The sequence below is a fragment of the Corvus brachyrhynchos genome, unplaced genomic scaffold (assembly GCF_000691975.1).
Source record: "Corvus brachyrhynchos isolate BGI_N302 unplaced genomic scaffold, ASM69197v1 scaffold46, whole genome shotgun sequence".
In the NCBI taxonomy this organism is placed as follows: Eukaryota; Metazoa; Chordata; class Aves; order Passeriformes; family Corvidae; genus Corvus; species Corvus brachyrhynchos.
In genome coordinates this window covers 72,763-92,360 of record NW_008238838.1, presented here as the reverse complement: position 1 = coordinate 92,360, position 19,598 = coordinate 72,763, and the positions used below count along the sequence as shown (strand labels likewise).

Here is a 19,598-nt window from a genome sequence, read left to right as displayed (position 1 = left end):
CCCTAATCGCTGCATTAGGTGCAGGCAGTTGTGAGCTCACCCTTTCTGCAGGCTGACATGACACATGGCAGCCTCATTTTGACAAATAAACCTAATGCTGCTCCCAAACCCTTCACTCTGGGGGAGATGGCGCAGTCCAGTGTGTGAGTGGCCTCTGGACTGGAGGTGGCTTGTGTCCTGCCAGCTTGGAGCATGGCCCAGGGCTGGCTCATGTGTGGCTGTGCAGTGGGGCAGGGTGATGTCCCAAGCCATTGGAGGTCTGCGCCTCGCTAAAGCTGGGCATGAGTTCTGCCTGGGAACTGGAGAGTCAGGATACTGAGAGCACAGCTGAGTGTCAGCAAGGTGGAAACTTGCCACCTAGACCTGGGCTGGACACTGAGCTGGTGTATTGTTTACTAAGGGTCTCTCTCTGGTAAGCACTCATGGTCTGTAAGGGCCTCATTCCTTGGTTTTCTTCTCCCACACCCACTTTTGTGCTTTGACAGCACCAGCCTTCAGCTGACATAATTCAAGATTAATTCTGGTGCTCTGTTTCCTAGCTTGTGCTTTTAAGTTTCTTCAGTTGTATTACATGGTGTCAAATAAGGATCTATGTGTGTTTTTTCATGTAATAGAAGATGATCCCATCCCAGAGGAGTTATTGGAACTTACAGGGAAAGAATGTAGATTTTTGGCATGTTCTTCCTTTTCAAAACACCCTCCCTTTTATGCTAGTGCAAAAGGGGAGGAAAACCAGCTTTGTGTGATACATGGAAGTGATGTGTGCAGAGCTGGAAACTGGGTAAAAACACCACATAGTGCCCAGTGTGATCACCTCGTTTGTCACTCTCCAGTTCAGCACTCCAGATAGTTTGTTAGAAAGAAGACACTGCAAAATGACACACAGTAATGTTTCAAAGCAACAACAGTTTCCAGGAGACAGAAATTCTCTCCTTTCCCAGGTCTGCACTCGTCACTTTGGTTAAAGCAGAAATACTCCTGAGTGCAGAAGAGCTTTCTTGGCTATTAACAGCTGGATAATGCTGATTGTCTGTGGCTGGTCAGACAAAGGGATGGCCCATGGAGAGTCACCCACCTGCAGCACTGCTTCCCTGGTGCTCTGGGTGATGCTGCTGTAGGTGAAGGTGATGTGCTGAAAACAGCACTGGACAGAGCAGGAGAACTGTAAGGAGTTAGTGCAGACACTACACTGTTTTGTTTATAGCTTGAGATTAAATCTGTAGAAATTTTGTTGTCTGCTGAGTATTATCAAAGTGTTTTTCAGTGGGTGGGGGGAATAATCACTGGTTGTATGATTTGCGATTTCAGGACTTGCTGCATTTTTCCAGCAAGGGGCAGTTTGATGAGGCCGGACAAGCCCCACTGAACGGGCTGGAGCAGCAGGAACAGACTCCGGTGCCACCAGAGCCGCAGGCAGCCCAGGAGCAGCAGGAAAACCACGTGCTCCATGTGCAGCCGCAGCAGGAGGGGAGCACGGTGCCCACACAGAGCACCATGACAGCAGATGACATGAGACGAGCAAAGCGCATCAGGGTAAGCACAGAGGATGGGGGATCACATCCACTGTAACACAGGGAATGCCAGACCTGCCTGCCAGGGCCAGCTGGTCCTCTTTTCACTGTTGTATCCGTTTCCAAATCCCAAATAAAGCATCTCAGTCCTAGCAGTTTTCTTTGCACTGAGAGGAAGACAAATCTCACATAAAGGACCAGTATCTCATAGATGCTAGTTGAGAACTGCTCAGGAGCTGGAGCTGATTGAAGTCCATCACAGTAATTCTTGCATGGAAACACAGTCCATCCAAGCTGGCAAGCAGGAGTGCTTCAAACAGCCGGCAGAATTGTGGTGCTGTGGCACAGACTAACGACTTGCTCACAGCACCATCTGTGTCTCTCAGAACTCTCTTGCAAATAGTTGCCAAAGAGGAACCACAACCTCAATTTAGATCCACTTAGATGATGATGATATTTAGTGATAAAATCCTTTTTTGGGGTAGAAAACCCTGCCTTTGAGAGCAAAACCTGTGCTGAGAGCTTTGTGTACCAACAGCAAACACTTGGAGCCTGAACTCTGTGTCAACTGGGTGAGCTGTTTTTTCTCTACCATGTGTGGGAGGAAATGATTCAAGCAAATAATCCTTGAAGCTTTGTAACTGGGCAATCAATTTATTTAGCTTAAAATCCTTTCCTTTTTCTTCCATGTGTTAACTTTGGATTAAGGAAAGAAACAGCTGCAATGGGGGTAAGGGTTCATTTTTAGGGGATGAGGAAGGATTAGAAAAGAGTTGAGTAACTGTTCTGTATATGAAGATGTTGAGCCAAATTTTGCTTGCAGTTTACAGCAATGCATATGCAAGACCCAGTGGTGGTGTTACCCCAAAAATGCAGTGGCATGACTTGAAGGAAGAGTTTGGCTTGGACACATTAAGACTGCACAGTTTTTAACCATACAAAATGCTTCCAGTCTTTGAATGACAAGTTTCCACCAGTGATTTCATTTTCATATGTTTAAAAGCTTGGGGGATTTTTTACTGAATGTATTGAAGGGTGTATAATAGAGTACAGAGATACTGAAGTTTTGACAGAGCATGGGGATGTACTGCTTACCGTGTACTACAGCTTCCTCAGTAAGAAGAGAAAGTGTTGGCCATTTCCCCAAACTTCTGAACCCAAGATGTGAACTTAGGGTCCTCTGAAATAATGAATGTAGGACAGAAAGGGACAGAAATTCTGAAGTTACCTCTTTGTCTCGTGACGTAGCTTTTAGCCCTGTAAATTCATCACGAATGGATGACAGCTCAGAGGAGTGCAGTGGTGGTTTAGTGACGTGTTTGTATCTCAAGTCTTCTGACTTTCCCTGTATCTGGAAAATCGTGTTCAGCAGAGTCCTGGAGATGTTTCAAGCCAGGAGCACTGGCAGATTGGCAGATGGATGGTTGCACAGACCTTTCCATATTGCAACAGGCTGTGAGCAATGAGCACTTGAGATAAGACTAAACCAGCAAGCATCATTCTTTAAGCACTGAAAAATCACCCTCTGAACACTCACTCAACTCAGCTATTCACAGCACCTGCCTACAATAACATGCACTTCATCATAAAAGCAAGCAAACATTTGGTTTTTAGATATGCAGTACATTATTCACTTCCAAAGAACAGGTAGGAAGTCCTGACTCCTGGTTATGATTCTGAAACCTGTGTAGCTCTAATTCTTCCTTATTACTTAGATAGGATTTAGTTTTCAAAACCAGTCTTTCCTTGTGAATTGCTTCAGCTTTTCTAAGGCTTAAGACAGTGGTGCTCTAAGACTGTTTTCATGCTAGCTGGAAGCACTGATCTGTCCTGCCCTGGGGTTCGAGTCCTGATAGGACCAGTTCATTTTTCAGCCTCTGCTTTAGAGCCTGTGGGGTTTCCTTGGATATCAGACCTTAACTATGGCAATTGGGTCCTACTATTGAAAAGAGATACACCCACCCTTCAAGAACTCTTGTAGAAAATTAGAGGAACATTGTGGTCCACAGCCAAAATGAATATTTGTTTTTAGTTCAGTTCTGGGCAGTATGTAGGGTGTCTATGTGCTAATGCCAGAAACAGGAGGGATAGGAATATGATTTGGAAAGCACACTCACTTCCTTCATGATGAAAGAAATGCAACTGGTTGTGTAACAAGGAGCACAGCCAGTAAAATGAGGTTAGAAAAAGTCCCTCCTCCTTAATTTTTTCACTCACCTAATCCTTACCCTGTTGTCATCCTGCCCTAATTATTCCCTTCTGCTGAAAGCATTCCGTTCTCACTATGGTTCTGCCATGCACATTGTATCCTTGTTAATCAGCCCTGGGAAAACAGGAAAGGTCACAAAACACCTTCGGGATTATCTGTGGTTTTTATCTTTGCCCTTTAACTCCCCTTGGGCAGTTACTAACTACAGAGTAAACCTTGAAGATCTGTTTAGTGTTTCCTGAGGCAAAAACCTCAAAGCAGTAAATGCTAGTTGGAAGAGCCCTTGTAGTGACCTGCAGAAGTCAAGGCTTCTGTTTTCAAGTCCACTGCATAACATAAGTATTTTTCTCTCTCTCAATGCTGCCTGCTCAGCTGGAGCTGCAGGTAGGTTTGGGTTTTTGTTTCACTGGGTTTTTGCTGTATCTAATCCAATGGTACGTATCAACATCGCCTTCCATGTTGTTTTGTCCAACTCCTATTTAGTGTTTCCTGATTGACCCTGCGCCATAAATTGTCACATTTGTTCCTCTTTAGGTAACCAGTGTCCAGAACTGGTACCTGAGTAACAATTTGCATTCTTCTACTTCTTTTCATACCAGTTCATTGTAAATTTAAGGTGGATTTTATAGGCGTAAATTGCCTGGGTGAAGAGCTGTAATATCAGTCTTAAAGTTTTGGAGGATTTGTTTGCACAGTTGTTTGTGCTGGATCAATACTATAAGTTAATGAGACAACACTTAGTTCTTTTGTTCTGTTTTTATAGTTGATAGATTACCTAGGCAAAGAGCAGTAAAACAGTTCACCTTCTGTAGCCCTTGAGATAACAACAGGGCTATGTTGAGTCTGGCCTGCTGTATTAGCAGTCAGCTCCCTGCTAAGGTACCAGTGATCAAAACTCAGATTAATAGTGTAGTTCAGGACTTGAAATACATCTTTTCGCCTGTGTTTTGTTAGCATATCCCTGTGGTTAAGGGGGAAATTCTATCCTTTGGACTCCAAGCAGCACATCAGTATTTGCACAGCACGTGGCTGTCTTTCCAATTCCCAGCGTGACTTGCAGCAGATCCCTGTGTTTCCCATTGTCTCCACCTGTAAAATGGAGAATGGTGATGATGACAGCTCCTGGGAAGCCCTAGTTGTAGCGCCTGTATTAAACTGTTAACTTTTTTTTTTGTAGCAGAGCATTTGCTCTCCTCTTCTTTCCTGGAAGGAAGGTCTAGGTTTCCCTCTGCAGTTCACATGGTGAAAAGGATTGTTCAGGTTCACAAATTTAATCCTTAGCACAGCATTTCACAGTATTCCCAAGCTGTTGCCTCATTCCAGCAGAAGAGCTCCTAACTTTATGTATTCAGTGTCAGCTGTTGGTATGCACTTAAGGGACACAGCAAATGTCAGCTGCATCAGCTGCCACATTCCCACAAGAAAAGGAGATAGGAAGCCAGGGAAATTTGTTTGCAGAAGTCTCAAAGGTGTCTCTTGGAGAAGTGGGTCATATGGAACACATGTGAGCAGAAATGTCAGCAATATTCTAGTGGAATCCAAGTGGTTTGGTTTGGGAGAGACCTTAAAACTCATCCAGTTCCACCCCCTTGCCATGGGCAGGGACACTTTCCATGAGCCCAGGTTGCTCCAAGCCCCATCCAACCTGACCTTGAACATTTCCAGGGATGGGGCAGCCACAGCTTCTCTGGGCAACCTGTGACAGGGTCTTGCCACCCTCACAGCTGAGAATTTCTTCCTAATATGCAACCTAAACTTATGCTCTTCCACATTATTTCTCTAACTATCAGGATGTAGATTCTGTGTGTAACATGTGAAAAGAGAAGACATCAATCAATAACAGTTTATAGAAGTATTTGAGAGAAGAGTGGATATTGCTTAGAATTCTTGCAGAGGAATGGAGCATTGCAGTGTACTTTGAGTGTAGTATGGGTGACAATGTGCTGTGGGATTTCATAGGACTCAATTCCAGCTTTGCAACTATCCAGCATGAAAGTTCTCATTCAATATTGAAATGCAGGTGCAGGACACACTTCCCTCTTTCTACAGGCAGTGCATCCAGCAGCATCTGTTCCTCCAGCAGAGAGTGCCGGGTCAGGACCGGGATGGCTCCATAACATTTATCTGAAGAGTAAGGGGAGAAAAGGAAGACAAGAACGATCGTGAAATGTTACAGAAAAGGCAGAGTGAAGGCAAATGCGCACCAAAACAAAATAGGGGCTGAGAAGAGATATTGTGCACAGTAGGAGTGGAGAATTGCTCACAGCAGATTAGACAACTTCAAACCTGCTGCTCATAAAGCTGCCATTCTGCCTTTGCTGTCATGTTTTGAAACCGTGTTCTTCTTTTTGGCAATAGTAAAAATGTTTAGACCAGCATCTCTTGAATTTATGTTCCACTGGAAGTTCTCCAGGCAATGCCAAACCACTGCTGCACATCTCTGTGGTGATCTTTGATGCAGAAGGTGATCTTGTAAAGGGCTGTGGAATTTCATAAGCCCTGCTCCTGAAGGAAACACAGGTTGCTGGCTCACCATTCCTTTGTATGGTGGCTGAACTTAACGACCTGATGCCCAATAATCAGCTGGAATTGCAGCTTTTCTCAGGTCCAGATCTGTGCTTCAGACAGGACTTAGTTTTATTTTACAGAAAAATGGCATGCTAAAGACAAGTCAGCTAAATCGGAAGAAATCAGGGATGGAGAGGAAACTCCTGCACTGTGTTCTGCTAACTCAGGGTGTAGCTGCAGGTATGTCCCTGACTCCTGCCTGTCACAGCCTCCCCTTCTGTAAATTGGAGGCAGCATATGATGGAAAATAATTTTTTGAAGTTTAGGTTCACTGATCATCCAGTATATTTAATCCTGAATATATCTGGATGTGGAATCTATATGTGGTAATGAAAGCTAATGGTCTCTTGGCTGTTTCTTTCAGAATGCAGCTCTGCAGCACCTGTTCATCCGGAAATCCTTCCGCCCGTTCAAATGCCTGCAGTGCGGGAAGGCCTTCCGGGAGAAGGACAAGCTGGACCAGCACCTGCGGTTCCATGGGCGGGAAGGGAACTGCCCTTTGACCTGTGACATCTGCAACAAGGGCTTCATCAACAGCAGTGCCCTCGAGAGCCACATGAAGTTCCACATGGACCAGAAAACGTACTCCTGCATTTTCTGCCCCGAGTCCTTTGACCGCTTGGATCTGCTTAAGGATCACGTGGCCATCCATGTCAATGATGGCTATTTCACCTGCCCCACCTGCAAGAAACGCTTCCCAGATTTTATCCAGGTGAGATGCTGCGCTGATTTGAAGTACTACTTTGGAGGTCTCTCACAAGGCTGTGGGTTTCTCAGTGCTCTCCTTGTGTAACTGCACAGCAGTTCATTCTCACAAGGTGCAGGGGTCTACCTCAGTCAGAAATCAAAAAGAAAGAGTCACCAAGCACTGCTAGACATTGTTTTATGACACTGAAGTGCTCTGTCCACTAAATCATCAGATGTGATGCTTCAATCTGGCATTAGAAGGCACTGTACTGCAGAAGGGTGGGTGCCTTATTCCCAAAAAATGCCTGAAGCGGAGGTCCTGACTACTGCGTCTCTGTGGCACAAAAAGGAATTGTCTTTTGCTGTACTCAGCTTGTACTTGAACACACCTTGCCCTTTGTCATTAAAACTCTGAACGAAAAAAGGAGTGGTTTTACATCTTTAATCCCTTGCCTGTTTTCTGTCAGGAGAATTCATTTGAACAGCTTGCAGAAATGCCAGAACAGATCAGGATACTCTGCTTCCTGACTTACCCCCTGGGCTTCAGCTGGGCACTTTATTCTCCTTCCCTGCACACTGCACTGGAGCAGTGAGTAATGCAGCTACTCTGCACTATGCTGAGCACTTGGACAAGGTCATTAGTAGAATTTAAAGATTGTATTTCCATGTGTAGTAAGAAAAAACTGAGATGGACCATGCACATACTCATTATCCTTCCTAGGGACAAAGCAATTGATGTGTCTTACTGAGCTGCCCGACTGAAATTGAAATGTAGAAATCCAGTTTAGATCAGTAATAGGAACTGATAGACTATCCACTAGGCTAAAGAGGAAAGGATGGGGGAAAGTGATTTACTAATATAATTCCATCCTGGCAGAAGTCCTTTATATTCTGTAAATGTTCAACAAGGAAGAATGTTGATGATTCAGAAATGCTGTACTGCCACCTAATTCCTTGTAAACTTTCCCATGCAAATGATTGAGAGTCCCATGGCTTTTTTCCAACCATTCATTTCTATTTTTGACATTTAACAGATTTTTGTTTTCTCTTCTTGCTATGTAAATAATTAAATTTAGTCACTGCTGCCTACTGAAATACTTCTATGTGGAACAGGTATGGATGCCAAGTTGTTCCGCGTATGATCAGTATTAGAAGATGGTAAGGATTTAATTAGAGATCAGATCCATTTCCTAAGTAGTGTTTGCATTTCAAATGTCAAACCTCATTAGTTCCTTTATTGCGGGGAAGAAAAAAAAAAAAACCCTCTAGATGTTTGAAGAGGTCAAGGATAGTCCCAGAGTATGGAGAAGTAATTGCCATTCAGGAACGGTGTACAAATGCTCTTTTGATTAAGTTGTTGTTTTGGGGTTTTTTTACCAATTTTAATTGCAAGCTCATTGTGTCTGATTGAAATGAATTAGTTCCCATGTTTTGGTTTCTTATAAATGAAAGGAAGATAATGAACCTCAGATGAATGTGTTAACTCGAGGGTGATTCTGTGCAAATGGTACATTGTGGACTTTGCTGCCCATTAAGTGCAACTGTGCAATAGCTGATGCCTTCAAGAATCAGTCCTGAGGAAATCAAATCACCCATCCAGATGACTAATAAAGATTGTTATGGCTTTATAGAAACTATTGCTGAGATATCAACTGTTCCAATCAAATACTTTTTAAACCAAAGCACATTAGACAACTTGAAAACCTTTTCCCTTTCTTTCATATTGTGAAGAGTTTCCTAGACTGTTTTACCACTCATTTCTCTCTTGAATATGCTTTGTTTTTCTGTGATCTGCCATTTTAGGTCAAGAAACATGTGCGCAGTTTCCATTCTGAGAAGATTTACCAGTGTACAGAGTGTGACAAGGCTTTCTGCCGCCCCGACAAGCTGCGACTCCACATGCTGCGGCACTCGGACCGCAAAGACTTCCTGTGCTCCACCTGTGGCAAGCAGTTCAAGGTGAGGTGGCTCTTGGCTGTATCATCACTGGTACAAAAACCACCATTCCTTACCCTCCTTCAAGGAAATAAGCTCATGTTCTCAAAAGTCAAAGAAAACAACACTAGCCTTGCTTGTGAGTTGCAGGCACTGCTTGGTGTCCTGTGTGAGCTGTGACATCCATTTCTGAAGGACAAGGGGCAAGGTCACCTCAGCATCTTATTTCAAACAAATCTTATTCCCAATAATTTAATAGCAAAGGAACTTTGTATCTGCTCATTAAGAACTGGGACATCATACACCTCCATTGCCAGGTGTTTGGGTTACATTGCTTATATCAGTTCAGTTAAGAAGTTTCTTGCTGATGTCAGTGGCTTAATAATATTCCTGGCCAAGATGCCTGTGTCCGTGGCATCCATCTTGTCAGCACGTGTCATCCAGATGCCTTTCCAAATACCACCAGAACAGATGGAGCAGACCATGAGCCAGGTAAACTGTGGTGGCAGCAGCCTGCTCCCTGTCACTGAATTTGTGATGGGACATGGAGGGTCTGGATATTTCTGGGTGAAGGAACACATTTTTCTGTGAGGAAAAGCTGGAGAGAGATCCCTGAACAACTCAAACTGTGGCTCTTATGCATAACAGGTAGTAAGGCAGTTTCTGTGATGTTGCTGACATTTTTCTCCCCAATTGCTCCTTCCCAGAGGAAGGACAAGCTGCGAGAGCACATGCAGAGGATGCACAACCCAGAGAGGGAGGCCAAGAAGGCTGATCGGATCAGCCGCTCCAAAACCTTCAAGCCCCGGATCGCGTCCACTGACTACGAGAGCTTCATGTTCAAGTGCCGCCTCTGCATGATGGGCTTCCGCCGCAGGGGCATGTTGGTGAGTGCCTGGGTGCTCTTACAGCCTCTGTACACTATTCTGATGAATAGGTAAGGAATAAAGATGGAATTCCAGCATTGGAACACAAGGATCATGAAAGGGTTTGGGCTGGAAGGGACCTTCATGTCGTTCCATCCCTCTGCCATGGGCAGGGACACTTTCCACTAGACCGGGTTGCTCCAAGCCCTCTCCAGTCTGGTCTTATCCAGCCAGGATGCTGTGAAACAAATTTTGGCAAATTTTGTAGCTGAGTTGAGATGATACATCTTTTTTTAAACCTGTGTGTCTTACCTCTTCAGCAAATTTGCACATTTCACTGCCTGTGCTGTATGTCTGGTTGTCAGTACCGTATTTCAACACTAAGTAATGCTGACTGATGTGTACTGTATTTAACAGGACATGAGATGAAAATACTGCCTTGTTCAGCCTTACTGCCTCTGTTCTCCTGACCATCTTTCCTGTTTTTTTGTTTCTCCCCCTTCTCAAGGGCCTCTCCTGGCCATGTCTTGTCACTGCCTCTGGGTAAAGGCTGTTCTACAGCAACAGATTGTTTGCAAAGTTTTCATGGAGGTTGTTAGCTGGGCAGAGGCCCTTTACACTACCTCACTCTCAGATATCAGCTGCAAGACAGTACTGGCAAACTATTCTACCCCTTCCTAGTTTTGGTTAGGGAAACTGGAAGTGAGATCTAGCAAGACCACATTTACCTCCACCAGTTAAATTTGAGTGTACAATAACCCTTGCAGCAGCAAATGCCTCCAGTGCTGCTGGCTTGCATTGTTCAGTTTTGGTTTGGCTGTTATCCATGTCTGGGAGAAGGACCAGTTGTTTGGCTTCCAGCTGTAATATGTTCTTGTTCTCTGTTTCTTTCTCCTAAGGTGAATCATTTATCAAAGAGACATCCAGACATGAAAATAGAAGAAGTGCCAGAGCTCACATTGCCCATCATAAAACCCAACAGAGATTACTTCTGTCAATACTGCGATAAGGTGTGTGGGAAGTCACCTCTCGGAGGGTAGCTCAGTCCCTGTCCTGGATGCAACCAATTTGTCTCTGCATAGAAATCTCTGGCAGGGTTTGTAGCTTTTCTGAGGTGCTTGCCAGCAACATTCCTGCAGTACTGTCCAAAAAAAAAAAAGGAAGACAAAACGCACTTAGGCCAAGGCAGTGGAATGCTAATTGAAAACTGCAGTTTTCCCCTTTCTGCTGTGTTTGGCATTGGAAAACTGGAATACCGTGATCCAGCAGATAGTCACTGACCCTTAGTCTTGTGTTAGGCTAGGACTAAGTATCCTGTCTGTGCATAATTCCTGGCCACTAAGTTCTTTTGGTTTCTGTATCACTTCTAAAAGTTAGTCTCTAACGCCTTTTATTGTAAGCTGCTTACTAGGTCATGTGCCAGTAATTCCCAGTGTTCAGTGGAGTCTGAAGCTGCTTCTGCAGTGCCTTTGAGTTCTTGCTCTTGTTCTCCTTTGCCTTTTATGCCTGGGGGCCGTTATTTACCACGGAGTGTATTTTGGCTGTCCTTACCCTCAGTATGTCTTTCTGTGATGCCTCCTCCCTTTTGTTTGAGGGGAGAAAAAATAGTTTTAATTTTTAGATAGTATTTGTTTGTTGATGTCCCTAAAAAGGACTTGCTCACTGAACTAAAACAATTTGATGCTTTGTGTCAAGTAGAGACATCAACCCTTGTGACAAATTAACATTGGGCATTTGATCTTCAAATATGGCAAAAAGGTTTTCCTCTTACCTCCTTGTCCTGCTTTGGTGTTTGGTTGTGGCATACAATATGTTCTCAAAAGGCTTCTCTGTGCTACAGGAGGAGTCAGTTGCTTTTACAGGTTGATGAAACACTGGAAGGTGTATATTCAAGCCTTTTGTTGTAATTGTTTGGGGATTTAACTAAATGTATTCTCTAAAGCAACATGCAGACCTTCCAGATCGAAATAACTGGTAGCTGTTTCCTGTGCAGACACCAGGATTGCACCATTTTAATTCCAAATCTTTGCCCTGCAGGTGTACAAGAGTGCCAGCAAGCGCAAAGCACACATCCTGAAAAACCATCCTGGTGCTGAGCTACCTCCAAGCATCCGGAAACTGCGTCCTGCAGGCCCAGGAGAGCCAGATCCCATGCTGAGCACCCACACCCAGCTGACAGGCACCATTGCCACCCCTCCAGTGTGCTGCCCTCACTGCTCCAAGCAATATAGCAGTAAGGTATGGGGGGTTCTGGCCTCACACAGCCTCTCCCTGGGGATGCTCTTTCACCATGGCCTCTGTCACCTGTCCATCCACAAGCAGAGTTCTCTTCTTCTCAGTCAGAGTGCTGGTTTCATGCTGTGTGCAGGCACAGCCTGGTTGTTTTGGGGCCAAAAGATTCCCTGAATAGAGGGTTTGTGCTGAAAAGTTATCAGAGCATGATCATGAATGGAAGGGCTTGGAAACTGCTCCCTGATAGCTACAGGGGAGATGAGTGTGGAAACAAAACAGAGAAAAGATGACCTTTGGAAAAAGTCATAAAACACTTGGCTATGTTGGGGTAAAAAGCTGTTGAGGACAATACTTCAGTGTTAGCTCTAATCAGCAGCAGCTTTGTGATCCTTGTTTTCGTCTTGTTGACCAGAGGATCTCGTAGTGTGAATCTTGATGCTGCTTTACTGAGGGAAATCTAAAAGCTGCGTTGGGCCAGGCTGTTGGATTTCATGTGGGCCTGAGCAGAGTTACTGAGCATCCTTCCAACGCTACTTTGCTTCTCTCTGCAGACAAAGATGGTGCAGCACATCCGCAAGAAGCACCCAGAGTTTGCTCAGCTCCCAAACACAATCCATGCACCACTTGCGACGGCCGTCATCAGCTCCACTCCGGCTGTTCTCACCACCGACAGCACGACCGGAGAAACTGTTGTGGTAAGGGCTGGAGGCACACAAGAGCAGTGCAGGGAAATGCACGGAACAGGGGCCTTCTGGTATTAGTAACCCTGGTTTATTTGGCAGACATCACTTTAAAGCTTGTGTTAAGACATTATTTGAGATCACTTCTGGTTTTGAGTCTGTGTGGTCCAATTTTGCACTGCCAGGAGCTGTTAATTTCTTTCTGGAGCTTTTAAGGATTTGTCTTTTATACCCAAATCCATTCCCGTCTTTCATTCAGACCTACTGACTCCACATAATGTACTTAATGAACTCAGGGATACACATCTCATGGATTTTCACTGGGACTGTTCTCCTGAAGTGAGAGATGCAGTTCCTGGCATCAAGAGGACAAGTTTAACAGTGGCTGGGGACTGCATCAAACTGTGTCCAGGGAGTCAGATCTCTTTGTAATCCTTTGGACAGAGCAGCACTGAGCAATAGGAATCTCCAGTGGCTGATCTCTACCGTTAATGCATCAGCTGCTACGGAAGTGAAAGCTGAGACTAGAAAATGTCGTTCAGTGTTCTGGGATACTGTATAGTTTTAAAAGTCCTATTGATCACAGTTTAAAACTTCCTATCTAAAGACTAACTGGATAAAATACTATTTTGCTTGAAAATGGAGAAGTTCAATCAGGATGCTGTTGGCTTCATAAACCTGATTAAGTTAGGTACTAAATGTCTTTACATGTTAGAAATACAGTTGTCACTCTGACAGGGGAGGAAGAAAGGTGGAATATGTCCGTGAACCACTTTTTGACTTGGAAACCAAGTCAACTCTTCACAAATAACAGGACTTCCATTATTTAATAGAATACTGGTATGTCACAATATGAAAATAATTATTTTTATGATGATATGTTAAGTTAGCCCTGAATGGTCCTGACTAGGATTTAGACAGAAGAGAGCAATTCTAGTGGATGATCCCTGGTGATTACTCATGACCCCAACCTCTGTACACATTAAGCTCTTGTAAATAAATGACCAGACCCCCACTGTAAGTGTAGATAAAAAAACTGCAGCCCTGAAGAAGTACATCAATATGATGATGATCTGTATCTCTCTCCCTGCTCAGACAACGGATTTACTGACCCAAGCAATGACAGAGATATCCCAGACCCTCACCACAGACTACCGGACTCCCCAGGGAGATTACCAGCGCATCCAGTACATCCCTGTGTCTCAATCCACAACTGGCTTGCAGCAGCCTCAGCACATACAGCTGCAGGTTGTTCAAGTGGTGTATCTTGCTGCTCTTTTGACCCTTCCCCTACCAAGCCTGTGCGTTCTTGGGGATCTAGCATGCAGAAGTCTGGTACAGAGTAGTTAAAAAGTGCTGCAGCTACATTTTACAGATAAATCAACTGATAAGGCATAGGGTTCCCTTCACAAGCACTTGTAACTGGGCATAAATAGTCCTGCCAGCCTTGGTCAGCTTTCTGGAGACACATTGACAGAGTCCTGTCTTAGTTCTACCCGTCTGGGCACCCTCGCTCAAGTCTGCTCTAGGAATGTTTTCCAGCAACTGGAAAAGTGGGTCAGTGGGTGACCCATTTTCTGCAGTTCAAGACTGATTTGTACTTCCTTGTCCTCAGTGAGTCAGAGGCAAAATTTGGGAGTACAGAGAGTGGTTGCTTGTTCCCTTCATAGCATCTCTTAGAATATTCATTCTCTTGATGCTTAACAGCCTCCTAAAAATGAAACCAGAGTGTAACTAGAGTAACTGGTCTGAGGAAAATACCTCAGGCAGCTGTTAGAAATCACTGTAGTCTTTAAATCTGTTACCCACTGGAGGAAGCTGAAACTACCATGTGTTTATATTTTAATCCGAAATTTCATGTTCTCTCTGGCCCCTCATAACAAATCAGGTTATGAATTTGATTAATAAAGGCCTAAACAATGGCCCCAGTTGATAGTGACTGTGGCTGTTGTAATGATACAAGAGCATAAACACTGATTCCTGCAGGTAATACTAGGAAGATCTTAATTTTATAAATATCCAAGACTTGTAATTCAATTACTGCAATTGATATCATTAGCAAGTGTTGCTGAAAAAAACCTTTAAAAACCTCTCAGCGCTTGCCTTGATGCAGGTCTGTGTAAAACTACAGAATTGGATATGCAGATCTCAAGTATGTATAAGTTGTACAGAAAGATGCTTATGGAGAAGTGGTTAACACTAATCCTGGCTTTTGTACCCTTTGGTTTAGTCCAGCCACTGCCACAAACAGCTTGTATGACATTAGGCAAGTCCTTTCCATTGGTATCACTGAGATAGAACCATCTCTGTGCCACTACGTCTGTTAAATGTACTTTAATCTCCTGGGGTGCAAAGAAACTCAATCAACAAGGTTCAACAGGTGTGCTCCACTAAGGCTCCTACCTCATTATTCCAGATCTTGTGTCCTAGAAGAGGTACACATGGCTGCTTTTGTAAAGAATTTGAGGTATAGACCTCTCCTTAATTTTTTTCCCCAGGCTACCTCACCTCACCAGTCCCAGCACTCCACAGTAGATGTTGGGCAGCTTCATGACCCCCAGACATACACGCAACATGCCATCCAGGTGCAGCACATCCAGGTCACAGAGCCATCACCAGCAACTCAGTCATCATCACAGGTATTTCCCTCTTCTCTTCAGGAAATGCTTCCCCTACCAGCCTGCTCAGCTGGCATATTGCATGTGCTGATGCAGGGGACAGTGTTTTCTTTGTCATTTAAAGGACCACGTGTGAAATGACTCTCACATTGAGATCATCAAGCAGTTGCCCAGATGTCTCCGGGTGTATTGGGGGTGTTTTGTTGTGGGTTTGTTTGGGTATTTGTTGTGTGGGTTTTTTTTCTCCCGACAGTATGTACAAAGGAGAGAGAAATGATTGGAAACAGACACATTTGCAGCTTAAATGAAGTCTTGTCAGTTGGAAGATGTAAATGGAAACTGTCATTCCTCAAATATTTGAAGTGCAGCTCTTCATGCTGTTGGGTAGAATTTAGCCTCCAATCTCAGGTCTCTGCCGTAGACTCACTTTGGCAAGCAACAATATCTCTATTTCAGTTTCCTGGTCTGTGCTTATTGACTATAGAGTGAAGCAAGTCAGAGAAGAGAGAGGAGCGTTCTTGTGCTCAATATCTTGTGCTCTGGAACCTGCCCTGTGTTTTCCCTTAATGAGAAGGTTGTATTTGTGACAGCACAGAGCTGTGCAATCCTTACTACACCAAGAGCACTTGGACCTTTTTTTTTTTTGTAGGTTGGGGGTCAGCCTTTGACCCCCCCCGAACCACCTCCAGCAGGACCTCAGCCCCTCGCAGATGCAGACAACTACATCGACACCAAACCAAGCCCTCCAGCAGCAGCAAGGCTCCTCAGTCCAGCACACATATCTCCCCAGCAACTGGAACTCATTTCGGAGCTACTGTAAGTGTCAGCAGTAGCTCTAACTACTTGTCTGGCAAGTGTGTGTGACTAACATGTGCCCCATGTCTCCAGATACCAATGAGAAAGTGTTTTCAGAGCTCATTCAGCTTTGTAGTTAATATTCATAGATATCAAGAATATAAAGTTTCAGACAAATGCAAATGGTTGTACCAGCTCTTCCACTGTCATCTGTACCGATCCAGTACATGGTTTGTGCAGGCACACTGGGCTCCTTTATTCCAAGAAACTTGCATTCAACAAGAATCCATGTGTTGGATAACTACTTGTTCAAATTTGGATGCATCCTTGAAAGAATTCTATTGGAAAGGAGCATGACATGAAGATGTTTTCTCAAGTCCATGCAGTCCTGGATGGTAATTCTGTGATGATTTGAGTGAGAACAGTATGTGTTTTCTCTGTGTGAATTGCCAAATATCCAGCTGGTGTTAACTGGCATAATTCTGCTGAGGCCTGTAGGGTTCTACAAGGCCTTATATCACCTGAATTTCTATTCAATACCCACTGTTTTCAGACTTTTAAATTTTACTGACGTAAGACATGATCTTTGAAGGTTGTCTTTGAGTTTGACTGGAGGTCTTGATTATCCAATTTGCATTTTTTTTTTAGCATCAGAGATTCAGATGATGACCATCCCCCAAGGGCAGTACGTGATCACAGAGACTGCTGTGGGTACCCCAGTCACCACTGTCAACACAGGGCAAGTGAAAGCAGTTACTCAGGTAAGGAAAACCATCGTGGCCTTTTTTTCATCCAGAGTCTTATCAGGCATAACGCTCTTCAGCTTGAAGGTTTAAGGAATGCCAAAATCATTCCTGTGGCACAGAGTGGAGGTACCTAAAGAGGTGCAGACTGCACAGTATAGTCTGCATGTAACCATTTACAAGCTCATGCTGTTTGGCCCTTGTATGTATGACTCCTTCCAGTTTCAAGTCTTCACTTAATCATTTGCAGGACAAAGTATTATTTAGTGGTACTGCTTAGTCTTAAAAATATTTATGATTAAGCAGTATGCATTAAACCGAATTTCAGAACAACTTCCAGAAACATTTCAGCAGCTTTCCGTTGCCATGCGTGGTGTTTGGGTGGAGGGAAGTTCACTGCGTTTTCCCCTGAAGCGTCCCTGGCAAGAGATCACTTAGGATGCTGCTGTGTAGCACGCTAAGCTAAGCTTACTCCCTCCTCCTGCGCAGCTGTTCAGGCGCGAATTACACAGGCACGCACGCCAGATAGCTCAGTATTACCAGAGATAAAGAGTCAGGAGGGCTCTCCGCATGGCATTTCCACGGACAAGGTTTATTCCTTCCTCCGCAAAGGGAGAGCAGAGGCGCAAAGAGAGCGAGTTAAGCGAGATCCAGCATTTCGTACTCAGCCCGGGCAGAGCACCGCGGCCAGTGAGCTGCGGGCACGGGCAGGGCAAAGGCGGGACTAGGGCAGGGAGCCAATGGGGAAGGTCTGGGGTGTGTAGGGTTACGAGTCATTCACGAGGCATTGTGGGAGAGGCTTTTCCTTTCTTTGCAAGAGGTAAGAGGGATGTTTTCAAACCTCTGAGTTTTTCCACCAGCAGGCCTTTGCTATTTCGGGGCTCCCCGGCCCCTCGGCCATCACAGCTGCTGGCTCAGTGACCGCAACATTCCGTTGTCTGTAAGATTAGGAAATAACACGAGTTCCTGCTATTCCTTGTAAGCAGTCAGGCATAAGGAGGCAGGTCACTAGCCTGTGTTGGTATTGGTCACTAGGAGTGCAGCTTCTGCTAGAAAATATGGAATGCAGGAAAAAACCTTTCAGAACAGTTGAATTAAAAATTGCTATTTTAATCTGTAGTGATGGTCTAATTGTGTAATGAGTTCAACCATTTGTAAATTAACCAAATGCCAAGTAAGTCCAATGTCCTTCAAATCAAAAGACAGGTGTTATGTTGCTCTCAAATACATTTAAATGAAACAGGGCTTAGTTTAAAAGTGATTTTCTATATTTTCTATATTCCCCATGCAGACTCACTATGTGATATCTGAAGGTCAGCCTGATCTGGATAGCAAACAAAACTCTTCACTCTCCAGCGAGGTTCAGGTGGGCGTTTCCCAGCCTGCAGCCCACACGGATCCCTTGGAATCCCAGACAAGCAGCCAGCAGCAAACCACCCAGTACATCATCACGACCACCACCAACGGGAGTGGCGGCAGTGAAGTGCACATCTCCAAACCCAGGACTTTCTCAGCACAGCACGAGTGAAGGAGCCTCATGGTCCCATTTGCTTGTCCTTGTCACCTCCCCGACAGCTCGGATGTGGGGGTACCCTGGGGCTCTGTATGTTTTGATGTATACACTCACCTTCCACGAAAATCTTGGAGCTCTTGTTAATGCTTTAAGAGGGTTTGATTCCCAGTGACCATGAAGTACCCTCAAAATCCTTCTGGGATGCTTTTTATGCAGCTTTTAAGAAAAAGGACAAGAGAAGTGAAACCTCTGCTTGCCTGGACTTTATTTTTGGCATGTCTGCTGACCCTTATTTTTCCTTTTTGGAAGTGTGTCCAGCAAACAATTTTATTTCAACTGTATGGGAAAAAGCTTGCCTAACTGAAGGCTTCCTGGCAGATTATTGTATGTATATTTTTAACAGGAGCCGTTAAACAGGAGAACATCATGTAAATTGCTAGAATATGGCAGAACTGCTTCTTGTGGCTTCCAGCAGCCAAGGTGAAGGGGAATGTCCCTGCTCCATGTGAGCAGACTGCCTGGAGAAAGGAGCAGCAGAAGCCAAGCGGTGGCTCCTGGTGTCCCTCTATGGGGATGGATTGAACAATGAAGCTGTGAAGATGTGCTGAAGCAGTCCATTAAATTATTTTTTTTCCAGCCCTCCAGAACTGTTTACATGCTGTCTGCCCTGCCCCATTTTACCCAGCAGTTCCAGAAAGCAGGAAAAGCACGGTCTTAAACCTGTGTTGTTTGGAACAAATTGAGTGAAATCCTAGGAGCACCTAAGGGTAGTACAGAGCCACTGTTACCTCTTTTCCCTCCAGTGTTTGCAGGGAAAATTGCTTTTTTGCCTGTAAACAAACAAACAAAAAAAAAAAGGCTCAGCTAAATCTTCACAGCAGCTTCTGCTGTGATCTGAGATAGTTGTGCCAGGAGAAAATGAGGATACAGAGCACTCCTCTGAAGGGACAGGGTCGTTATCTCTGTGGCCACCTCAAAATAAACATATTTCTCCTCTTCAAGCCTGGATGGAGAGTTGGTTGCTTTGGTTCTTTTTTTTCCAAATAACCTTGTTAACAATGCACTGTAATTCCTTTGGATAGTTCCATAAAACAACCAGCCCTGGACTCAGGAAACACACAAGTAACATGCTAGTGGACCACTATTTATGGGACACAGAAAGCCATCCATGAGGGTTGCCTGATGTGATGGACCTGGTCTACATACAGAATTCATGTTGCATTTAGGGACCAGGAGAAAGG

At 44.4% G+C, this 19,598-nt stretch overlaps 1 protein-coding gene across 1 annotated transcript in view; it reads left to right on the top strand.

Moving 5' to 3' along the window:
* The window catches only part of PRDM10 (PR/SET domain 10), a 40,435-nt gene that overhangs the window by 19,428 nt on the left and 1,409 nt on the right, over positions 1 to 19,598 (top strand). Inside the window, 14 exon segments of the mRNA XM_017738512.1 lie at positions 1,309 to 1,533; positions 4,093 to 4,104; positions 6,653 to 7,000; positions 8,779 to 8,934; positions 9,618 to 9,797; positions 10,676 to 10,786; positions 11,814 to 12,014; positions 12,560 to 12,703; positions 13,784 to 13,949; positions 15,182 to 15,327; positions 15,956 to 15,993; positions 15,995 to 16,122; positions 16,750 to 16,862; positions 18,136 to 19,598. The exon segment at positions 18,136 to 19,598 is cut by the window's right edge and continues 1,409 nt beyond it. Of these exon segments, the coding sequence (XP_017594001.1) occupies positions 1,309 to 1,533; positions 4,093 to 4,104; positions 6,653 to 7,000; positions 8,779 to 8,934; positions 9,618 to 9,797; positions 10,676 to 10,786; positions 11,814 to 12,014; positions 12,560 to 12,703; positions 13,784 to 13,949; positions 15,182 to 15,327; positions 15,956 to 15,993; positions 15,995 to 16,122; positions 16,750 to 16,862; positions 18,136 to 18,372 (2,205 nt within the window). The 3' untranslated portion in view covers positions 18,373 to 19,598.